This window comes from Argentina silus (genome assembly GCF_951799395.1).
Source record: "Argentina silus genome assembly, chromosome: 3".
Classification (NCBI taxonomy): Eukaryota; Metazoa; Chordata; class Actinopteri; order Argentiniformes; family Argentinidae; genus Argentina; species Argentina silus.
In genome coordinates this window covers 13,714,385-13,732,594 of record NC_139657.1, presented here as the reverse complement: position 1 = coordinate 13,732,594, position 18,210 = coordinate 13,714,385, and the positions used below count along the sequence as shown (strand labels likewise).

Below are 18,210 nucleotides of genomic sequence, written 5' to 3'. Positions count from 1 at the left end.
CTGGCACTCCCACCCCCCCTCAGCACCCACTTCACCCCAGAGGAGATGGACAGCACCCCCCAGCTGGAGGACAAGAAAGACTTCCTCACCATGTTCAGTCTCTCACATGTTACCCACGAGCAGAGGAAAGGTAACATACCCTACACCCTAACCCCTACTCCCTCTGGCCTACACCCTAACCCATACTCCCTCTGGCCTACACCCTAACCCCTACTCCCTCTGGCCTACACCCTAACCCATACTCCCTCTGGCCTACACCCTAACCCCTACTCCCTCTGGCCTACACCCTAACCCATACTCCCTCTGGCCTACACCCTAACCCCTACTCCCTCTGGCCTACACCCTAACCCATACTCCCTCTGGCCTACACCCTAACCCATACTCCCTCTGGCCTACACCCTAACCCCTACTCCCTAACCCCTACTCCCTACGGCCTACACCCTAACCCCTACTTCCTACAACCTAACCCCTACTCCCTATGGCCTACACCCTAACCCCTACTCCCTTTGGCTTACACCCTAACCCCTACTTCCTACACCCTAACCCCTACTCCCTATGGCCTACACCCTACACCCTAACCCCTACTTCCTACACCCTAACCCCTACTCCCTATGGCCTACACCCTAACCCCTACTTCCTACACCCTAACCCCTACTCCCTCTGGCCTACACCCTACACCCTAACCCCTACTCCCTCTGGCCTACACCCTAACCCCTTTGATTCTCCATGCCTCTTGACCCCCCTTCCCCTCTTCCTCTTCTCTCTCTCTCTCTCTCACTCTCTCTCTCACTCTCTCTCTCACTCTCTCTCTCACTCTCTCTCTCACTCTCTCTCTATAGATAAGGAGAAGATGGAGGGACTGTTGAAGGCAATAAAGCAGAAGAGTGTCACTTTAGACACCATTAGATACAACCCATTACCCGTATGCAGCAGCCCCCCTGCTCCCTCCACTGGTAAGACACACACACATACGCACATACGCACATACACACACACACACACACACACACACACACACACACACACACACACACACACACAGAAAGCGTTATATCTGAGTGTTCCTAATGTTTTTTTTTGTGTGTGTGTGTTTATTTTTTTTGTTTTCCAGGTGACTCCTCATCAGCTCTCCCGCAATCTGAATCAAACGGACTGCACTACCCAGAATCCCCCAGCCCCTCACCCCCCTACCCCCACCACCCCAACAACCTCCACATAGATCCCCCAAAGCCCTCTGCCACTACCCCACCTCTCCGCCAACCCCCTCCCCTGGCCCCCCACCCTGACAGGGCAGCGTTGAGTGAGGGTCACCCAGCTAAGAGGCTCCAGGGCTTCCAGAACGGCGCTGGCCCTCCTGCCCAGCCGAGGGAGCCCCTGCCTGGGCAGAACAAGCGAAGCAGGCCCTGGGACAGATTCACCCCGGAGGCCTTCGCTCAACACTTCCACCAGGCCGTGCTGCAGTCTACACACAACTCTCAGCAGAAGAGCACAGGTCAGCCAGCTACTCTCTAATAGGGTCATGTCACCATCACTTGTGGAATTGGTTGTGGATTGTGAGTGAAAGAGGTTGTATTCTGCCACCTAGTGGTACCTAGCTAGAATAACCGAACAGCCAGAGATACTGTATCAAGGACCACATCATCTATTGCAACCGTTAGGATGACAGGGTGAAAGCCATAGCGGCAATTCTAGACTGACAGTCTCTCTCGCTCTCTCTCTCTCTCTCTCTCCTCCCGTCCACTAGGGGTATCAGCGCCCTCCAACATCCCTCCTCTGAATGGACCAACTCCTCACTGCACCCTGCACACTCACACCAACGGCCACCACTCCTACCCCCCTCCACCCCACCGGGACCCCCCAAAGGTACAGGACGAGCTGTCAGAGGAGGAGGAGGAGGAGGAGTCTGGTGAGGAAGAGGAGGAGGATGAAGAAGAGGAGGAAGCTCCTAGGAAGTGGCAGGGGATCGAGGGGATATTTGAAGCCTATCACGAGTACATGGACGGTGAGATTATACATACACACGGACGCGCAAAACATTGAACACATCCAACACGTAAGACCTCCCTCTATATCATTATTTCTCTCTCTCTCTCTCTCTCTCTCTCTCTCTCTCAGACCGGGGTGTGGAGAGGCAGGTTCTCCACAGTCAATGCAGGAGGCTGGAGGCTCAGAACTACACCCTCAGCCGGACAGCAGAGCAGCTCTCCAACAGCATGGGGGTTAGTGCCCCTGATCTCTCAGGCCTCTCCATGGCCATGTGTGGCTGTTTGTCCATCTGATCTGCTTTCTTTGTTCAATTTCTCTATGTCTCTATGTTAGTACCCCTTATTGATGGTGTAAGCGAGTGGACTGCTTGTTCTCAAATCTAATCCCATCATCTCTCTCTCTCTCTCTCTCTCTCTCTCTCTCTCTCTCTGTCTGTAGGAGTTGATGAATCAGAGGCAGAGGGTGAGGGAGGAGAGAGAGAGGCTTCAGGCCCAGTTAGAGCACTTCAGGAAGTGTCTGACTCTTCCCAACATGCACTGGGGCAGAAGACAGGTCAATGGGCACCACCCCCCTAGGTGACCCCCCCACTCCCCCCCGCTCCCTGTTCCTGACCCGACAGGCACACCCCTCTGCCCTGCGTTTTTAAGGCTCTAACCCCCTACCCTAAAGTCCTTTGGACCGGTTGAATTGGCTACCAGCGAGAGGAAGAGAGGGGAAGAGAGCTCTGGCCTGAGCCTGTTGAATACCAGAAAAATGAAGAGAGGGAGTCTGAAGGAGAGGAGGAGGAGGTGCCCTGTAGCGTTGCATTCCAAACGTCTAGACTGTTCTGTAGAACTGTGATACACACAGCTGGTGAACAAGGCTAAGGGGTCACTGAAGGCTAGTGACTGTAGCTACCTTACAGATTGCTGTGATTTGGTTGAGTCCCATTGTAACCAATAGACGTTGGGGAAAAATACAATGACCAATGTAGGACCTAGAGAGGACCAAAGCAACCAATGGCCATCCCAAATGGGAGTGAACAAGGACACAAACCAACCAATATATGAACAGAAAGGCCTTGAAGCAGCCAATCTGTGTTTAAAAGGCTAATGTGTCGGGCCAATCAGTGCTACCCTCTGACCTGTCCCAGGTGACCACAGCCATGTTTACCCTCTTCATGGTAACCATATCCATGGTGACCAGATCGTTTGTGCGTTCAGATTCTCTAACTCACTCCCCTCCCCCAATGTCCTTGCTCCCTCACTTCTCATGGATGTAAAAGCTGTAGATAAGACTAAGAACCATGCGTGTAGCTCCATCTAGCCCTTCCATAGGCTTCAACTAGTTTCCACCATCTTCCTTTGACATATCCAGTCCTCTCAGATCTTGAATGGTGAGTCGCAGAGGGTGAGAAATGAGGGAGGGATTTAGAACACAACTTAGGCCTTAAACTAGAGATGCACTTAAACTGGATCTTAAGGAGCTGCTCAAGTTACTCTGAGTGGCAGTACTCTTACATACAGTACAGTGGAGGCTGGTGGAGGAAGAAATCAGAAGACAGGCTCATTCCATTCCATGCAATACAATGAGCCCGTCCTCCAATTTCTACCTCCACCAGCCTCCCCCGGTACAATATATCTATCTAACTATCCAACTGTGTAAGCTGTCATATCTAGACACTATGCTGCACGATGCTACAACTACGGATCATGGACCTGCAAAAACACACAGGTTGGAGAAGAAATTAATTCCACAAGGAAATGTTTTATTGAGAATAAGGTTTATTGTTTTGTTTTTTTAAATATATGATTTTGCCATTGATAATGTCAATCATAATTTTGAATTTTGTAGGTTGTTCTTTTACTCTTGTTATTTAAAGCCTTAGAATGAGAACCCATGTAATGCTTTTAAAAACAAGATGCTTTTAATGTTTGTACTGCTGCTGGTCAGTATGAAAAGTTTTCTGTAGACTGTTTCATGGTCCTGACTAAAGAAAATGGTTAGCAGAGGGGAGGAAGAGATGCACTGGAGGGGGGTGGGGGGGGGTCGGGATGATGGTGTCATAAATAATAACTCTCTGAACAGGTCTTCAAACCACCATCCCTATGTGACCTCCAGCCAAACCCACTGCTCTGGAATGTCACATTTCAATTCAATGATAATGATTTTGATGAAAATAATAACAACACTTTGATGTATATCTGAGTAGACGAATTAAAGCTTTGGAACCGTCTTTTACCACACAGCATTAGTGCCAAAGTCACTCAACTATGTATGTCAATGGGGAAACCTGGTCTCTCTCCCACAGGTGTTCCATAGAAGATAGGCCTAATGTACATTCCAAAAACGTCACAAATGTTGTTATGCCACAAAAGACAACTCACTCAAATGACAGTACAAGCTGTGTGTGTGAACTGCTGTTTCCTCAACCAGAAAGCACCCTATCAGAATGCACTGTGTTCAGCTGAAACCACTGTGAGTAGACTACATGTATGTAAAGAGGAGTGTCTCAGTGTGGTAGCACAAACCTGGTTTGATTTCAACACGGCACATGTAATACAATACAAGGCCATGTATGAAGTATGTACATATGTAGCATCAGGGTTCTGGGCTCCAAGGAAGTACAAGACAACAAAGCAACAACACAGCAACAGCAGTAATCCTGACTGTTATCCTCTAGATGACCTCAGCCCTGTCCTTTACATCTGCACATATACCCCCCCCCCCCACCACCAATTCTGCTCAATGGCTCACAGAGGGGCAAAGACCCTTCTAAAGACCTCCCCCAGCCTGCCTACAACACAACCCCTGTCTGCACCCCTCAACCAACATGCTGTGAAAAATGTGATGTTTGTACTTAAAGTTTGTAATCATTATATAATAAATTATTTTGATTGTACAGTGATACAATTAGCTATTTATGGAAATGTTGCTGTAAGTGTCTGATGAAAAGTTATGTAAATTGCATAAAAAGTTTGGATCATGTTTCAGAAATGGTTTGGGAAAGAATTGTGCTTTATTTTGCTTTTGCTTTACATTTTTGATTTATAAATAAAAACATGCTTATTTGTGGTACATAGAACTTTATTCATGCATAGACACTTGTGTTTTCTCATAAAAGAAATGAGTGTGTTCTAATTTGAAAAGAAAAAAAAAAACTAAGCAAAAATGATAAATGAAGCCCCAGGATTCTATTCATTTTGTTCAATATGTTCAGTTCAGAATGGCTGTGACAGACCACTTATGTCCTCTGCTGGCCAGACCTGGTATCTTAAATATGGGTTCACACACAGAATCAGGAAGTCCCCTTCAGCTCTGTTGAAGCCACTCCTAAACCACAAGAATTTCAACATCCGGTTCAACGTCTGCTACTCAGTCTGTGTATCAAAATGGCAGAGGCTATGGACTCAATCCATTGTTCCATCTGTCTGGATGCACTGAAGGATCCTGTGACTACTGCCTGTGGACACAGCTACTGTATGGATTGTATTAATGGCCATTGGAATAAGGATGACCAGAAGCCTACAGTCTACAGGTGCCCCCTCTGCAATGAAAGTTTTTTCCCAAGGCCTGTTCTGAGGAAAAACACTCTGCTGGCTGAATTGGTGGAGAAACTAAAGACGACAACACTCAAAGTTGCTCAATGTTATGCTGGACCTGGGGATGTGGAGTGTGATGTCTGTAGTGGAACAAAACTCAAAGCCACCAAGTCCTGTCTGGTGTGTCTGGCCTCTTACTGTGAGACTCACCTCCAGCCTCACTATGAATCTACTGCCTTTAAAAGACATAAACTGGTCAATGCGTCCACAAAACTGCAGGAGAGGATCTGCCTTCATCATGACAAACCACTGGAGGTTTACTGCTGTACCGATCAGCAGGGTATCTGTTGTCTGTGTGTGATGGATGAACATAAAGGCCATGATACAGTCTCAGCTGCAGCAGGAAGGACTTGGAGACAGGTAAGGAGTAGGACTCTGTTTAATGAACTAGACACACACACACACACACACACACACACACACACACTGTGTCAATGACAATGAATAAATACAGGAACGAAAGACAGAAAGAGAACAAATCACATTTGAAAAGAAACACTTGAAGTTCTCATATCGGCTCATATTCTCACGTCACCGGACTCATAATGTAGGATATACGTACATTCATCTTTAATTCAATTTCATATGAATATGCAGATGCTGCAGATACAACTGCATGGGAAAATACAGAGTAACAGGTTTGAACTCCAGCAGAGAGAGGAAAAGGTACAAGAAGTGAAGAAGGCTAAGGAGACTATCAAGGTGGGTGCTGCGTTAAAGAGCTGGTTAAAATGGACCCCTTCCTCTCTCAGCTGAATCAAGTATCAACTTATATCTCTGCGTGTCCTCACAGATATCTGCAAAGGAAGCACTTAAGCACAGTGATAAGATCTTTGTTGAGGTGATCCACTCCCTTAAGAGAAGACGCACTGAAGTAGGAGAGCTGATCAGAGCCCAGGAGAAGGCTGAAGTGAGTCAGGCTGAAGAACTCCTGGAGCGTCTGGAGCAGGAGGTCGCTGAGCTGAGGAGGAGAGACGCTGAGCTGGAGCAGCTCTCACACACAAAGGATGACATCCATTTCCTCCAGGTGACTAGTGACAACTCTGACTTAGATGAAGTCAAAAAAGCAATGCATACAAACTCTCTCTCTCTCTCAGTGAAATGGGGTTGAACACGAACACGCTTTCTTATTACAGTAATTTCTACCTTATTCATTTTCTCTGTAGAGTTTCCAGTCACTCAGTATCTCTTCTGGATCTGATGTCTCACCCAGCATCACTGACGATCCACAAATATCCTTTGAGCATGTGAATACATTCGTCTCTGAACTGAAAGACAGAATACAAGAAATTGGCAAACTGGAAATAGCCAAGATATCTCAAAGAGGTATGGGAAACATAGGTAGCTAAGGACAGTTGTTTGTAAGGACAGTTGTCATGTTATTACAGGCTTAAAACCTTCAGTTAATCATTAGTTCAAATGAGGTACTGCATTTATTTATGTTGATTAATGTATCCATATTGTAAAGTGTTACCCTTACTTCATTCATAAATTCCCACATCCTCAAATGACACCGCTCTCATATGTTATGAAACATTAGGGACTACTGATATTTCATTCTATCTCTCCCCTAAGTGACCGAAATTAAGGTTGACCTCCCGACAATACCCCTGGATGAGCTTCCAGAATGTGAGTAATTATTTTTTGTGAACATTTTATTTATTTTATTTTTTTCAAAACTCTGCAATGATATACAGAAACATGAACATAACTAGAAACTATATGCATTTTCATTAGCTCTATTTTGCAATGTTATAGACTCCTTGCAGCTGACATTGGATCCCAATACAGCTAATGAACACCTGTGTCTGTCTGAGGAGAACAGAAAGTTGACCCGGACTCAGATAGGCAACTCCTATCCGGCCCATCCAGAGAGATTCAGCCATCTCAGACAGGTGCTGTGTAAAGAGGGTCTGTCTGGAGCCTATGTCTGGGAGGTAGAGTGGAGTGGGAGCAGAGTTGATGTAGCCGTCTCATACAAAGGAATAGACAAGAAAGGATCCCGTTCTAGTTCTATCTTTGGACGCAATGATCAATCCTGGAGTTTAGTCTGCAAAAAAGATTCCACCTGCTCTTTCTTCCACAATAAGAACAAGACTGAAATCTCTGTCCCCTGCTCCTCAAGAATAAGAGTGTACCTCCACCACAGGGCAGGAACTCTGGACTTTTACAAAGTCTCACACACTATGACCCTCCTCCACCAATTCCAAACCACATTCACTCAGCCTCTCTATCCTGGGTTTGGAGTGTATGGCTCACATTCATTTGTACAGATATTGTGAAGGTGTTAAAACTGAGGAAACTGACACAATCAGTGATTGTTTTGTTTAAAAAATGTTAAAGGAAAATGTGATGAACACACTTGTTTACTTGTCTTATAAGCCGATAAGGGCTGAGCACCTGAAGGTGCAATGACACTTAAATGAATAAAAAATCAATCAATCAATCTGCTATTACTAAAACTATTACTCTACTGTTTGAATCTATTTACCACAATGCCTTGTTGATACATGAAATACTGGGAAATGCTGTAGCCAAAGTTTGGTTGAGACTCAAACCTCTACGGTTGTTAATGGGAAAGTATGGAGATTACTCTTTTTCTGGACTGCATGTAAAGCCTCCACGTTTGAAAGGAGTTGCACCAACAGCACATTAGGTTGGCCCCATGTTTCATGTGCTGGCCATAAGAGCACTTCATTTGGTTACCAATGGCACATGAAGAACATTCATGTTGTCTTTGTAAGTTGTATTTGGTTACTTGAGCTGCGTGGTTCCTTTACAGTCCTCAAAGAAAGGGCAATACTTTGAGTACATCCAAAACATTCTCTGGGGCAGAGAAAATTGAGCAAGATATAAGGTCAAAGACTCCTCTACACAGTAGTAATTCGGGTTGATAATAAATGATCTGCATAATATCACCAACCACCCATTTAGCCTCATGTAGACGCCCACACAAAAAAACACACCAATACTGATGATATTTCAGGTTTATTTTACTTCATGAATTGATGACATTGGCTCATGTACCAGGTGTTCTACAGTTACAATTTAGTAAAGTTTAAATAACCATGTCAATAAATGCTGAATGCAGTTCGGAAGGCTTAACAAACACTGTGGCAAAAAGGGAGGAGGGGAATAAGTAGAGTAGGGCCAGATACTGCAGGGTTAAAAAAGTTGGAAAAACAGAAAGATAAATACAAAGAAAAATCTGTACAGCATAAAGAACAGTTTGTGAGGAGCTAAGGCCTGACTCTCACAGGAGCCACCAGGGGCTATTCACTGGGGTTCTGAATGACGATCAACAGATACTCTTTGTCTGGAAGAGAGAGAGAGAGGAGAGACACAGTGTAAAACCATGGAGTGTGATTCTTTACATTTCACTTTACATAGATGTTGAGAATCAATACAATAAATAAATGGCTAAATATAATTTTAAAATACTTAAAAGGGATAGTTCACCCGAATTACACAAAATCACATATTTGGTTCAAATGTCAATGGCCCCTAAGTTAGCATGTTTGAAATGTCATGCTCAAATCATCTCAAATACATTTACAAGTAAAAAGTGGGGCCCTGCCATGTCTATAAAACTGCGGGGAGGGGTACGGGACCATAAAGTGCCGACCTGCGCATCACTAGTGGTTAGTGACAGCGCCCAGATAAACACAACCAAAGTGTTGATTACAGTCTGTGCTTGTTCATAGACTCATTTCAATCTACCAAATATGTGATTTTGTAATTTGGTTGAACTATGGCTTTAATGCTAATGGCTAGTTTACGCATCATGCACAATACAGTAACTCAAAGTAAACCACCTCCCCTTCTCTTACCTGGTGCCACCATGATCTCGTGCTTTTTGGAGCGAATGCGTAGGAAGGTGAGGTCATTCTGTGGGTCAATGTCTCTCACTGTGCTCCTGGCTTTCATTGTGAGCTGATGCAGCAGCCCTGCATACTGCACTGTGGTGGAATTATCTAAGGTAGTTCTGATTGGGATACCTGAGAATGACCATGAAAAGTAGGACATCATTTAAACACCAGCAGTTTTACAGTAGAGGTGTGTAAACAATACTATTGGTAAGGTAACAAGGCATTCGACCAAGTTCAGTATAACCGCAATACCTGGTTGCCTGAAGAGTATGTACTGTAGTACACGACATTGGCAGCAGGAGCGGAAACTTACTGATGGATTTCATACTACCCTGTAACTGTATCTTTACCAGTCAGTATGCAGTTTTCATCCTAGTTTGCTATGATGTCTTAGTGCTGCGTTGCTGGCTTACCTTCTGCATTAACAACTATTGTTCCGATTACACCTTTGTGAGTCTGAATTCTCTTCAGAGTCTCCTCGACTTCAGCCTACATAAGAGGGGAGAGAAATTGAAATGACCATTTGTTGTACATATTCCCAGATCCCAGATTGTGAAAACAAGGCATTCACACCAACCGACCTAACGACGTTAGAAGTCAGTTACATTTAGAACAAGAAGCTAACGTTAGCTTAACTAGCTAATACTAGCTAGCTAATACCTGGTCTGACAAGCTAGCTATGTAAAGACAAATATGAAAAGGTTGATTCCATTGGTATTTGTTCTGTCAATTACATGTTGCTAACTGGCTATGCTTTAAGATAATATTAAACAGACGTTTTACCATGTTTGCAGGTAGCTAGCTTCGTAAACGGCCAATGTTGTACTGTCACTTGGGCGTTCTCTGTTGCTACGAGAAACGGAAGTAGCTATCAATCTGAAAGGAAGTATCTAGAGTTCTAAATGGTTGCCCGCCCCAGCTAACAGTCCGCCGCAGCTTCACCTCAAAATGCCCGAGTTAGCGGTAGAAAATGTGGTTGTACACCCACTGGTGTTGCTCAGCGTTGTGGATCATTTTAATAGGTATGTAGCTAATTCCTGATAGCAGTATCTCCTTTGAACTCATTGTTTCCTTGCAACTTTACTAGCTACACATAATTGAATTGCAGGCCTTGCTTGTTTAGCTAACTAGCTAACCTGCTGAGTCAGAAACCCCAATTTCAATCTGTGCAGTTTTTCTACACATCCTCAAACACTTGCATTATGTCTATCAGTTCGTTCGCTAAATTGGTTTCGAGGGAAAAACTATGATGTATTGATTTGGCAAATGTGCTTTTTGTTTTGACAGAATAGGGAAAGTTGGCAACCAGAAGCGAGTAGTGGGAGTCCTCCTTGGCTCTTGGCACAAGAAGGTTCTTGATGTCTCCAACAGTTTTGCAGGTGAGTTCCTCTTTCATGTTGAAAAGGGTCAAGATGTAATGATATTCATAGGGTGAAGTTATCATGTTTATGAGAGCAGCAGAAGGAATGTATTGTACATCATTCAAGAAATGAAAATCCTGTAGTTGACTGCAGCTGCCTGTGCTGGATTGAGTTTGCTGATGTGTTGTTGTTGCTGCTGTTGCCACTCAGTGCCATTTGATGAGGATGACAAGGACGATTCAGTATGGTTCTTGGACCACGACTATCTGGAGAACATGTATGGAATGTTCAAGAAGGTCAATGGTGAGGCAATGTCTACCACAGACGTTTAAAATCAGTTGCACTTTCTACATTGTGTTGCTATTAGATGCTTAAACCTCTATTTTCTCTTTTTCCAGCCAGAGAAAGAATTGTTGGCTGGTATCACACAGGTCCAAAACTACATAAAAATGACATTGCCATCAATGAACTTGTCAAGCAGTACTGCACTAATTCAGTAAGTGATTTCCACTACAAGCTTGACTTTTCTAATCATTTCCATAATCTTCTGCTCTCATGCTTGGAATCTCAGATAGACCATTGAATGAATGTTTGCTTTCAATTTGTCCCCAATCAGGTTTTAGTCATCATTGATGTGAAGCCAAAGGACCTGGGTCTACCTACAGAAGCCTACTTCTCTGTTGAGGAAATCCATGATGTAGGTTGAGCGTTGGCATGCACTGCTTGAGCCTCAATGACACATGCTTAATTCCATATCTCCTAGCCCCTACTCCTATCCCAGAGACATTTTTGTAGATCTGAAAGGATTGGATAGGTTTGGCATTGGATATTGCAGTTGGTAGGTTTTAGCTTGACACAATGTAGATTGGTAGATAGAAGGACTCATTTTGACAATGACCGCTTTTAGGTTCAAAACCTCTAGCTAAAAATGTTTTGATTTTAGGTGCCTACTATAGTATCACTGTAAAGTTTTCTCGCTAAGCTAATGATGTTCCACTCATTCAGGATGGAACTCCAACCTCAAAGACGTTTGAACATGTGACCAGTGAGATCGGGGCAGAAGAGGCAGAGGAAGTTGGAGTTGAGCACCTGCTCAGGTATACGTGACATTTGACCTGGACCCTGCAAAACACACACAGGCATACTCTGTGTTTAACAGACATTTCTATTCAGTTGAACTCATATCTGAGCTACTCTATTCCCCTCTGTTTCATCCTGTCCACAGAGACATCAAGGACACGACGGTAGGCACTCTCTCCCAACGCATCACCAACCAGGTGCACGGCCTGAAGGGGCTCAATATTAAGCTGTTGGACATCAGGGCCTACCTGGAGAAGGTGGTGGCGGGCAAACTGCCCATCAATCATCCGATCATCTACCACCTGCAGGATGTCTTCAACCTGCTGCCTGACGTCAACCTGCTGGTAGGGTTACAGGGGATTTTTGTGTGTGTGAGAGATGTGTGTTATTGTATATTCAATGATGAAATGGCTAGTTTTAGTGTTTGAAGTAACATCGCAGCCACCAGGAAATAATTGGGAATACTATTTCTTATAAGTATTTTATAATTTAAAATGAAATAGTAAACCTTCCCCGCTATCTTTGATGCAAATCACACCCCTGCTGAGGTTTCTTGATCCACGATTATCCGTTCTCTTCCCAATCTATCTTCAGGAGTTCACTAAAGCTTTCTACCTGAAGACCAACGACCAGATGTTAGTGGTGTACCTGGCCTCTCTGATCCGGTCTGTGGTGGCACTGCACAACCTGATCAACAACAAGATCTCGAACCGAGACGCAGAGAGGAAGGAGGGACAGGAGAAGGAGGAGGGCAAGAAGGAGAAAAAAGAGGAGAAGGAGAAGAAGGAGGAGAAAGACAAAGACAAGGAGAAAGGCGATGCCACGTCCAAGAAAGAGGACAAGAAGAAGAAATGAGTGCGTATAATAAGGTTTATGTATCAAATCATACCCTATTCTACGGGATAGTGCACTGCTTTTGGCCAGAGTCACATGGCTTTGTACACTATGCGGGTCTAGCTAAAAGTAGTACACTATCTGGGGAGTATGGTGTCATTTGAGGATAGGCCATGTGGTCGTAACTGGCACTGAATAACTGACTGTTGTAGTGCGGAGGGTGAGAGGATACCTGTATGCTTGTTGTGTTCTTTTCTTTACTTTGAGAACATGTTTCTTCTGTTTTCATAGTTGGTGCCTGGTGTTGTACATAATGGTTGCCTGGGAGTGCTTATCTTTTGTATGTAAGAAGAGGAATGTTGAGTATCTGTATTGCTCAATAAAGAATGGGATCATATTAAAGATTTTTTTTTTAAATGATTTTAATTGCCCAATCTTGTGTTCTCTTTCACCTCTGGTAGGAGTTAGGGTGTCTGCACTTAACAAAGATGTATGATGTGGTTATGCATTCCTCTGTCCTGTGTCTTCTGTCTCAGTAGGCACACACACACACACACACCTAGAAAATATGAAGTGACAAAGCAGTTCATATCTGCTCTTTGACAGTCAAGATGATTGATCCTTTAGTGTGAATAGAACCCTACACCCTTGTGGACAACCTAAGACAAGGGCCATGACTTGACTACTGAAAGCCATGTATATTTATTACAGGGCAGTGTGAGGTCACCCTATGACAGCAAACCTGTCAAGATCAAGAGTGAACAACGTCCTTGATTGACACGATGCAGCAGAAAACGAGCAAGGCATTCCAGTTAGAGATAGTCAGATAGTCTTAAAATGTACATACTTTTGAAGTAGCCTCCATGATAACGAAATGCTGCCTACTAATAGATCATCCTATTTAAATCGAAAAGGGGTTTTCCTCAATTACATCAGCACAATACTGCAGCTGCAATGAGGTATAGGCTACCACGCCAGTAACATAAATGTACATCACCCAGTGCATTGCGTCGGGTAAATCAGATTATTGGATAGGTAAAATGGATTGTGACGTCAGGGTTTAAACCCCCAGGGAGGGAGCGTCGCATGTTCGCGCAAGATAAAGTGGCAGAGGAAGAGGAGACTCACGATCCGCCGCGAGAACTCTATCTATTCCACGCACATAACTAGGCATGACTCCTCAAATATTATTGTAGTGAAGAGAGAACACCGGACAGACGGTAACATGGCCTCCTATCTTCAGGTAAGGCAGCACTCCATAGCGTGTTTGTTGTGAAAGCTTAGGCTAATATATTCATCAGTCTGTTCTCCCGTTTCGGAATTGACGATTCCAAAATGTGGATACTGTAAACCTGGATAGTTGCCAGGGTGTGGTTGACCGATTACAGGTTACCAGTACTGGCCTAAATGTTGAACATTTCAATCGTTGCCAGGACGACGTTATTGTGTGTGTGTGTGTGTGTGTGTGTGTGTGTGTGTGTGTGTGTGTGTGTGTGTGTGTGTGTGTGTGATACTTTGTGACACTGATGCGCCTACAAAGCAGGTTTGTGCCAAAGTTTGCGCATCGGAAATGTAGGGGATTTGTTTTCTTTCTCTTTCAGATAGCCGACGATGAGAAGGGTCATAACTTGGACCTCTTTTGTGTCCCCAAACATTATGAAGATGATTTAGACAGGGTTATTATCCCCCATGGACTGATCATGGATAGGTAAGTCAAACCATGACTACTCTGGGTTGCAATATCAAGTCAGGGAATAATGCAGCTTTCCTGTAAATGCAGAGGTTTGGTCCATATTTGATCAGCTGGTCAGATCAGGTTACAGGGAATTGTTTAGTCCTACCTACTGCACATTCAAGTGAGCATCCCTCTCTCTCTCTCTCACACACACACACACACACACACACACACACACACACACACACACACACACACACACACACAATGCTATTCTCTCTTGGAGTAAATCAGGTCACTAAGTTCACCAACATCACACTTGTTGTCCTAGTTGTTCATGTTTTCCATTGTGTGATTTGAATTTCATTTGCCGTGAATTGGTTTTACGATTTGCATTTCAGACAGACTCTACAGACAACTGCCTTTAGAATGAAACCCACTGAGCAGTCAGGCTACCTTTTGGTACAATGCCATCTCCTCAGCTTTAATGTCCACTGAAATGTATGCACTTGAGCATCCCTCTACTTCTGTTTTCCGCAACCCCCCCCCCCCCCCCCCCCGTCTCTCCCTCTCTCTAGGACAGAGCGTCTGGCCCGTGATATAATCCGTGACATGGGAGGACATCATATAGTAGCTCTGTGTGTTCTCAAAGGGGGTTATAAGTTCTTTGCAGACCTGCTGGACTACATTAAGGTCCTAAATCAGAACAGCGATACATCTGTCCCACTCACTGTGGATTTCATCAGGCTAAAGAGCTACTGTGTGAGTATACATTTCATGTGTTTTGTTATTGGAGAATGGTGTTTGTTGGCAAACCAAGTGCAACGTTATGAAGCCCTTGTATTGTAGATTTTAAACCATCACGTGAATCTATTATCCCCAGAATGATCAGTCGACTAACAGTGTCAAAGTTATCGGAGGCGATGAGCTGTCCACACTAACGGGGAAGGTGAGTTTCTCTTGCTTATTGTAACTGATCAGGAATGTGTGTGAGACACATGTATCACACACCACAGCATACAATGTGTACATGCTGATCTAGTCTATCCTCTCTCAATAATGTGTCTCATTGTTTTTACAGAATGTTTTGATAGTTGAGGTAAGACTTTTCTTTTTCTTTCTTGAACTTCAATCCCTAAATATGAAGTCTGTAGGAATATGTGGATGTTGACATAATGGGTCATTATCCATGTATTAAATTCAAGTAATCATCTCCTCCATATTGTCCTCCTCATTTGTGACTGGGAGACTGTTTTGTGTGATAATTCAGACAAAGACGACTATTTGGATTGTAATTAGGAGTTTCACATATTGAATCTTTCCTGCTTGTGTTGAAGGACATTGTGGAGACTGGGAGGACGATGGAGACTCTGCTGTCACTGCTGAGTAAATGCAATCCAAAGATGGTTAAAGTAATAAGGTAAGAATCGTCACATACAGCACACAATACAATACTCTACCACTTACATTATACAGTAGACCAGGAATTTTGCAGACCCGAAGTTGAATTCCCATTGAAGACCATGCACAGTGGCCCTTTGGCCAATAACACGGTTCAGAACCTATTTCTGGCTACCCAGACAGCACTGCAGATGACAGCACTCTCAGCTGTAGTAGCCAGGCCTAATGGACACGCTCCCCTTAAGCACTGATTTAGAGATGTTATGTGACTGTAACTGAGACGGAGGGAGAGAGCAGCTTAAGAGTTAATCTACCATACAATTAACTGCACTGTGGAGAGGGCCAGGATATCCTGTTGTATGAAAGTGATTCTCTGATTTTGTAGCTCAGGTTGGAAATGTAATTGTGTGTGTGTGCGTGTGCGCGTGTGTGCAGTTGTAATTTGGAATTCCTGGAAGTTATCTCAGCACAGACATATCAATGGATTATTGCAAGGGTTTCACCTCATTGATTTATACGGCTAATATCACTGCACACTGCATGCTTGCCCAGATATAAAATCAGCAGACAATGAAGCCTGTTAACCCCTGATTTAAAGCCTTGCCTCTCTCTCTCTTTTTCGCCAATGTGTTTTTTGTCTGCACCTCAGGACAGTATTGCCATCTTTCTGTACAGTATATAGCATTGGATTAAAGCAGTATATGCTTCATCTCATTTCAGCCTTCTGGTCAAGAGAACACCAAGGAGCTCAGGATACAGGCCAGATTGTGAGTGCTGCTGTGTGTGTGTGTGTGCGTGTGCGTGTGTGTGTGTGCACTGTGTGTGTGTGTGTGTGTGTGTGTGTGTGTGTGTGTTTATTCCATATATATATAGATTAGTAGGGCAGAATGTAATACAGTTCTAGTTACATTTTCTACGTAAGATAAACATGCTTAATCGGAATCTACTTCAACACATGTACACACACACACACACACACGCACACACTCTCTCTCTCTCACTGTTTGTGATTATGTAATGCTTTTAGGTTGGCGTCAGATAAGCTCTTTAAGATCGTCCCACAAGGGCAGCTGTTATTTGCTGCTGACTTCCCAATAGCTCTGTCAATTTCAATCAAACAGCAGAGTTAATGTTATCATGTAAGACTAATGCATATGTTGCTGCAAAGGAGAAATGCATATTTATGTCATGTTGTAAGCTCATTTGACACTACTTACTACTGCAAATACTGCATTACTATTATTAGTACATCACACTAGACTTTGTGTACCTTTTCTTAGACAGATTTCACGACACAAAATCAAAGACACAGGCGTTTTGCATGTGTTGTTTAGTATTGAATTGGATGTATTGGTTGGTGTGTCTCATGTTTGTGTTTACTCCCTTCCTTCATTGTATTCATTTCTCAGACATTGGGTTTGAGGTGCCTGATTTGTTCCTGGTGGGGTACGCTCTCGACTACAACGAATACTTCAGAGATCTCAGCGTGAGTCTCTTTTTCAGAATTCTATTTTTTTACACACACTAGTCAGGCACTGGTGTACATATCAATTGTATTTTAATAAAAAAAATGTAACTTGCACTCTTAACCATGTTTTCCCCCCTGCGCAGCATATTTGTATACTGAATGAGATGGCAAAGGAGAAGTACAGAGTGTGAGCTGAGATCTGCTGAGGTGACGAATGGAGACTAGGACCACTGTGATGCTCCTTAGCTTTTTGGGTTTTGAATCTTGTTTATTTTTCTACCTATTAAATGGAGCCTACAAAATGTGAACACATGGACTGAGAATTCAGTCTGCAAGCAGCTCTTTTGAAAAAAAATTAAAATGAGTGATATTATTTTTGTCCCCATGTGAATAAATGAGATGAGTTAAAATTAGATAGGTAATTAGTCAGTAAGTAGGTCAAAATATAATAAAATAATGTTATGGAAGATATACTATTTTCATTTAGATTTATTTTATTACTTAATTATATACTGAGGCCCTAAAATGCCTCAAAGGATGATTGTTTGATTGTTTTATGTTATTGTTGGTAAATAGAATATTAATTTAATCAATGTTGTTGCTCAATAACAATACACAGGGTCTCAGGCTACTGTTCATATCCACAGTAAACTCTCAGTCAAGTGTGACTTTAATCGCATGTACTGTTGGATACATTGATTGCGTTGTACAAATATTGCAGTTTTTCCCCTCATTATGCCATGCAATGACAGACCTGGAATGTACTGTAAGATTATTTTGTTTCATTTTTAAAATGGCTGAAGTATGATGTCAGTGATGTTTCCAACAATGAGTCATTTACAGCAATATTAAATATATTGTGGTTCATACCTGTTTTGGTTTATTCACTCTTGTCAGTGCCAAAGACACACACACACACACACACACACACACACACACACACACACACACACAC

The 18,210-nt window shown here is 43.4% G+C and overlaps 5 protein-coding genes across 5 annotated transcripts in view; 4 read left to right on the top strand and 1 right to left on the bottom strand.

Moving 5' to 3' along the window:
* The window catches only part of LOC310802770 (genetic suppressor element 1-like), a 21,303-nt gene extending 16,280 nt beyond the window's left edge, over nt 1–5,023 (top strand). Inside the window, exons 11-16 of the mRNA XM_083667315.1 lie at nt 1–130; nt 840–953; nt 1,112–1,492; nt 1,745–2,002; nt 2,116–2,219; nt 2,425–5,023. The exon at nt 1–130 is cut by the window's left edge and continues 147 nt beyond it. Coding sequence (XP_083523441.1) covers nt 1–130; nt 840–953; nt 1,112–1,492; nt 1,745–2,002; nt 2,116–2,219; nt 2,425–2,565 — 1,128 coding nt within the window. The 3' untranslated portion in view covers nt 2,566–5,023. The remainder of the gene's footprint in view (nt 131–839; nt 954–1,111; nt 1,493–1,744; nt 2,003–2,115; nt 2,220–2,424) is intronic.
* Nucleotides 5,024–5,357: 334 nt separating this feature from the next.
* Nucleotides 5,358–8,001, top strand: LOC310802751 (tripartite motif-containing protein 16-like; the record flags this gene model as incomplete). The annotated part of the gene is made up of 6 exons (XM_083667294.1): nt 5,358–5,927; nt 6,165–6,269; nt 6,361–6,594; nt 6,734–6,893; nt 7,143–7,196; nt 7,326–8,001. 6 exons carry the CDS (start codon nt 5,358–5,360, stop codon nt 7,847–7,849), a joined length of 1,647 nt encoding a protein of 548 aa, XP_083523420.1. The 3' UTR covers nt 7,850–8,001.
* A 535-nt stretch (nt 8,002–8,536) lies between these two features.
* On the bottom strand, nt 8,537–10,305 carry LOC310801861 (dynein light chain roadblock-type 2). Its single transcript, XM_083666029.1, has 4 exons — nt 10,220–10,305; nt 9,850–9,925; nt 9,398–9,565; nt 8,537–8,883 (listed from the first exon to the last, which is right to left on the bottom strand). The coding sequence occupies exons 1-4, from the start codon at nt 10,220–10,222 to the stop codon at nt 8,840–8,842; spliced, it is 291 nt and encodes a 96-aa protein (XP_083522155.1). The 5' UTR covers nt 10,223–10,305; the 3' UTR covers nt 8,537–8,839.
* A 28-nt stretch (nt 10,306–10,333) lies between these two features.
* LOC310802727 (26S proteasome non-ATPase regulatory subunit 7-like) lies at nt 10,334–13,132 on the top strand. The gene is made up of 8 exons (XM_083667261.1): nt 10,334–10,458; nt 10,724–10,815; nt 11,008–11,100; nt 11,196–11,293; nt 11,414–11,494; nt 11,803–11,894; nt 12,023–12,221; nt 12,472–13,132. The coding sequence occupies exons 1-8, from the start codon at nt 10,385–10,387 to the stop codon at nt 12,730–12,732; spliced, it is 990 nt and encodes a 329-aa protein (XP_083523387.1). The 5' UTR covers nt 10,334–10,384; the 3' UTR covers nt 12,733–13,132.
* A 692-nt stretch (nt 13,133–13,824) lies between these two features.
* hprt1l (hypoxanthine phosphoribosyltransferase 1, like) lies at nt 13,825–18,122 on the top strand. Its single transcript, XM_083666644.1, has 9 exons — nt 13,825–13,954; nt 14,313–14,419; nt 14,965–15,148; nt 15,270–15,335; nt 15,468–15,485; nt 15,724–15,806; nt 16,508–16,554; nt 17,197–17,273; nt 17,399–18,122. Exons 1-9 carry the CDS (start codon nt 13,937–13,939, stop codon nt 17,444–17,446), a joined length of 648 nt encoding a protein of 215 aa, XP_083522770.1. The 5' UTR covers nt 13,825–13,936; the 3' UTR covers nt 17,447–18,122.
* Nucleotides 18,123–18,210: the final 88 nt, after the last annotated feature.

Bases quoted from the DNA above. Each gene is read 5' to 3' on its own strand.
- LOC310801861 (XM_083666029.1), bottom strand. The intron at 9,566-9,849 runs GTAAGCCAGCAA...GGTCATTCTCAG, and splicing joins AATAGTTGTTAATGCAGAAG to GTATCCCAATCAGAACTACC. The intron at 8,884-9,397 runs GTAAGAGAAGGG...TCTCTCTTCCAG, and splicing joins CGAGATCATGGTGGCACCAG to ACAAAGAGTATCTGTTGATC.
- LOC310802727 (XM_083667261.1), top strand. From the start codon at position 10,385: ATGCCCGAGTTAGCGGTAGAAAATGTGGTTGTACACCCACTGGTGTTG. The intron at 11,895-12,022 runs GTATACGTGACA...TCCTGTCCACAG, and splicing joins GGAGTTGAGCACCTGCTCAG to AGACATCAAGGACACGACGG. The intron at 12,222-12,471 runs GTAGGGTTACAG...ATCTATCTTCAG, and splicing joins TGCCTGACGTCAACCTGCTG to GAGTTCACTAAAGCTTTCTA.
- hprt1l (XM_083666644.1), top strand. The intron at 15,149-15,269 runs GTGAGTATACAT...TATTATCCCCAG, and splicing joins TCAGGCTAAAGAGCTACTGT to AATGATCAGTCGACTAACAG. The intron at 16,555-17,196 runs GTGAGTGCTGCT...TTCATTTCTCAG, and splicing joins CTCAGGATACAGGCCAGATT to ACATTGGGTTTGAGGTGCCT.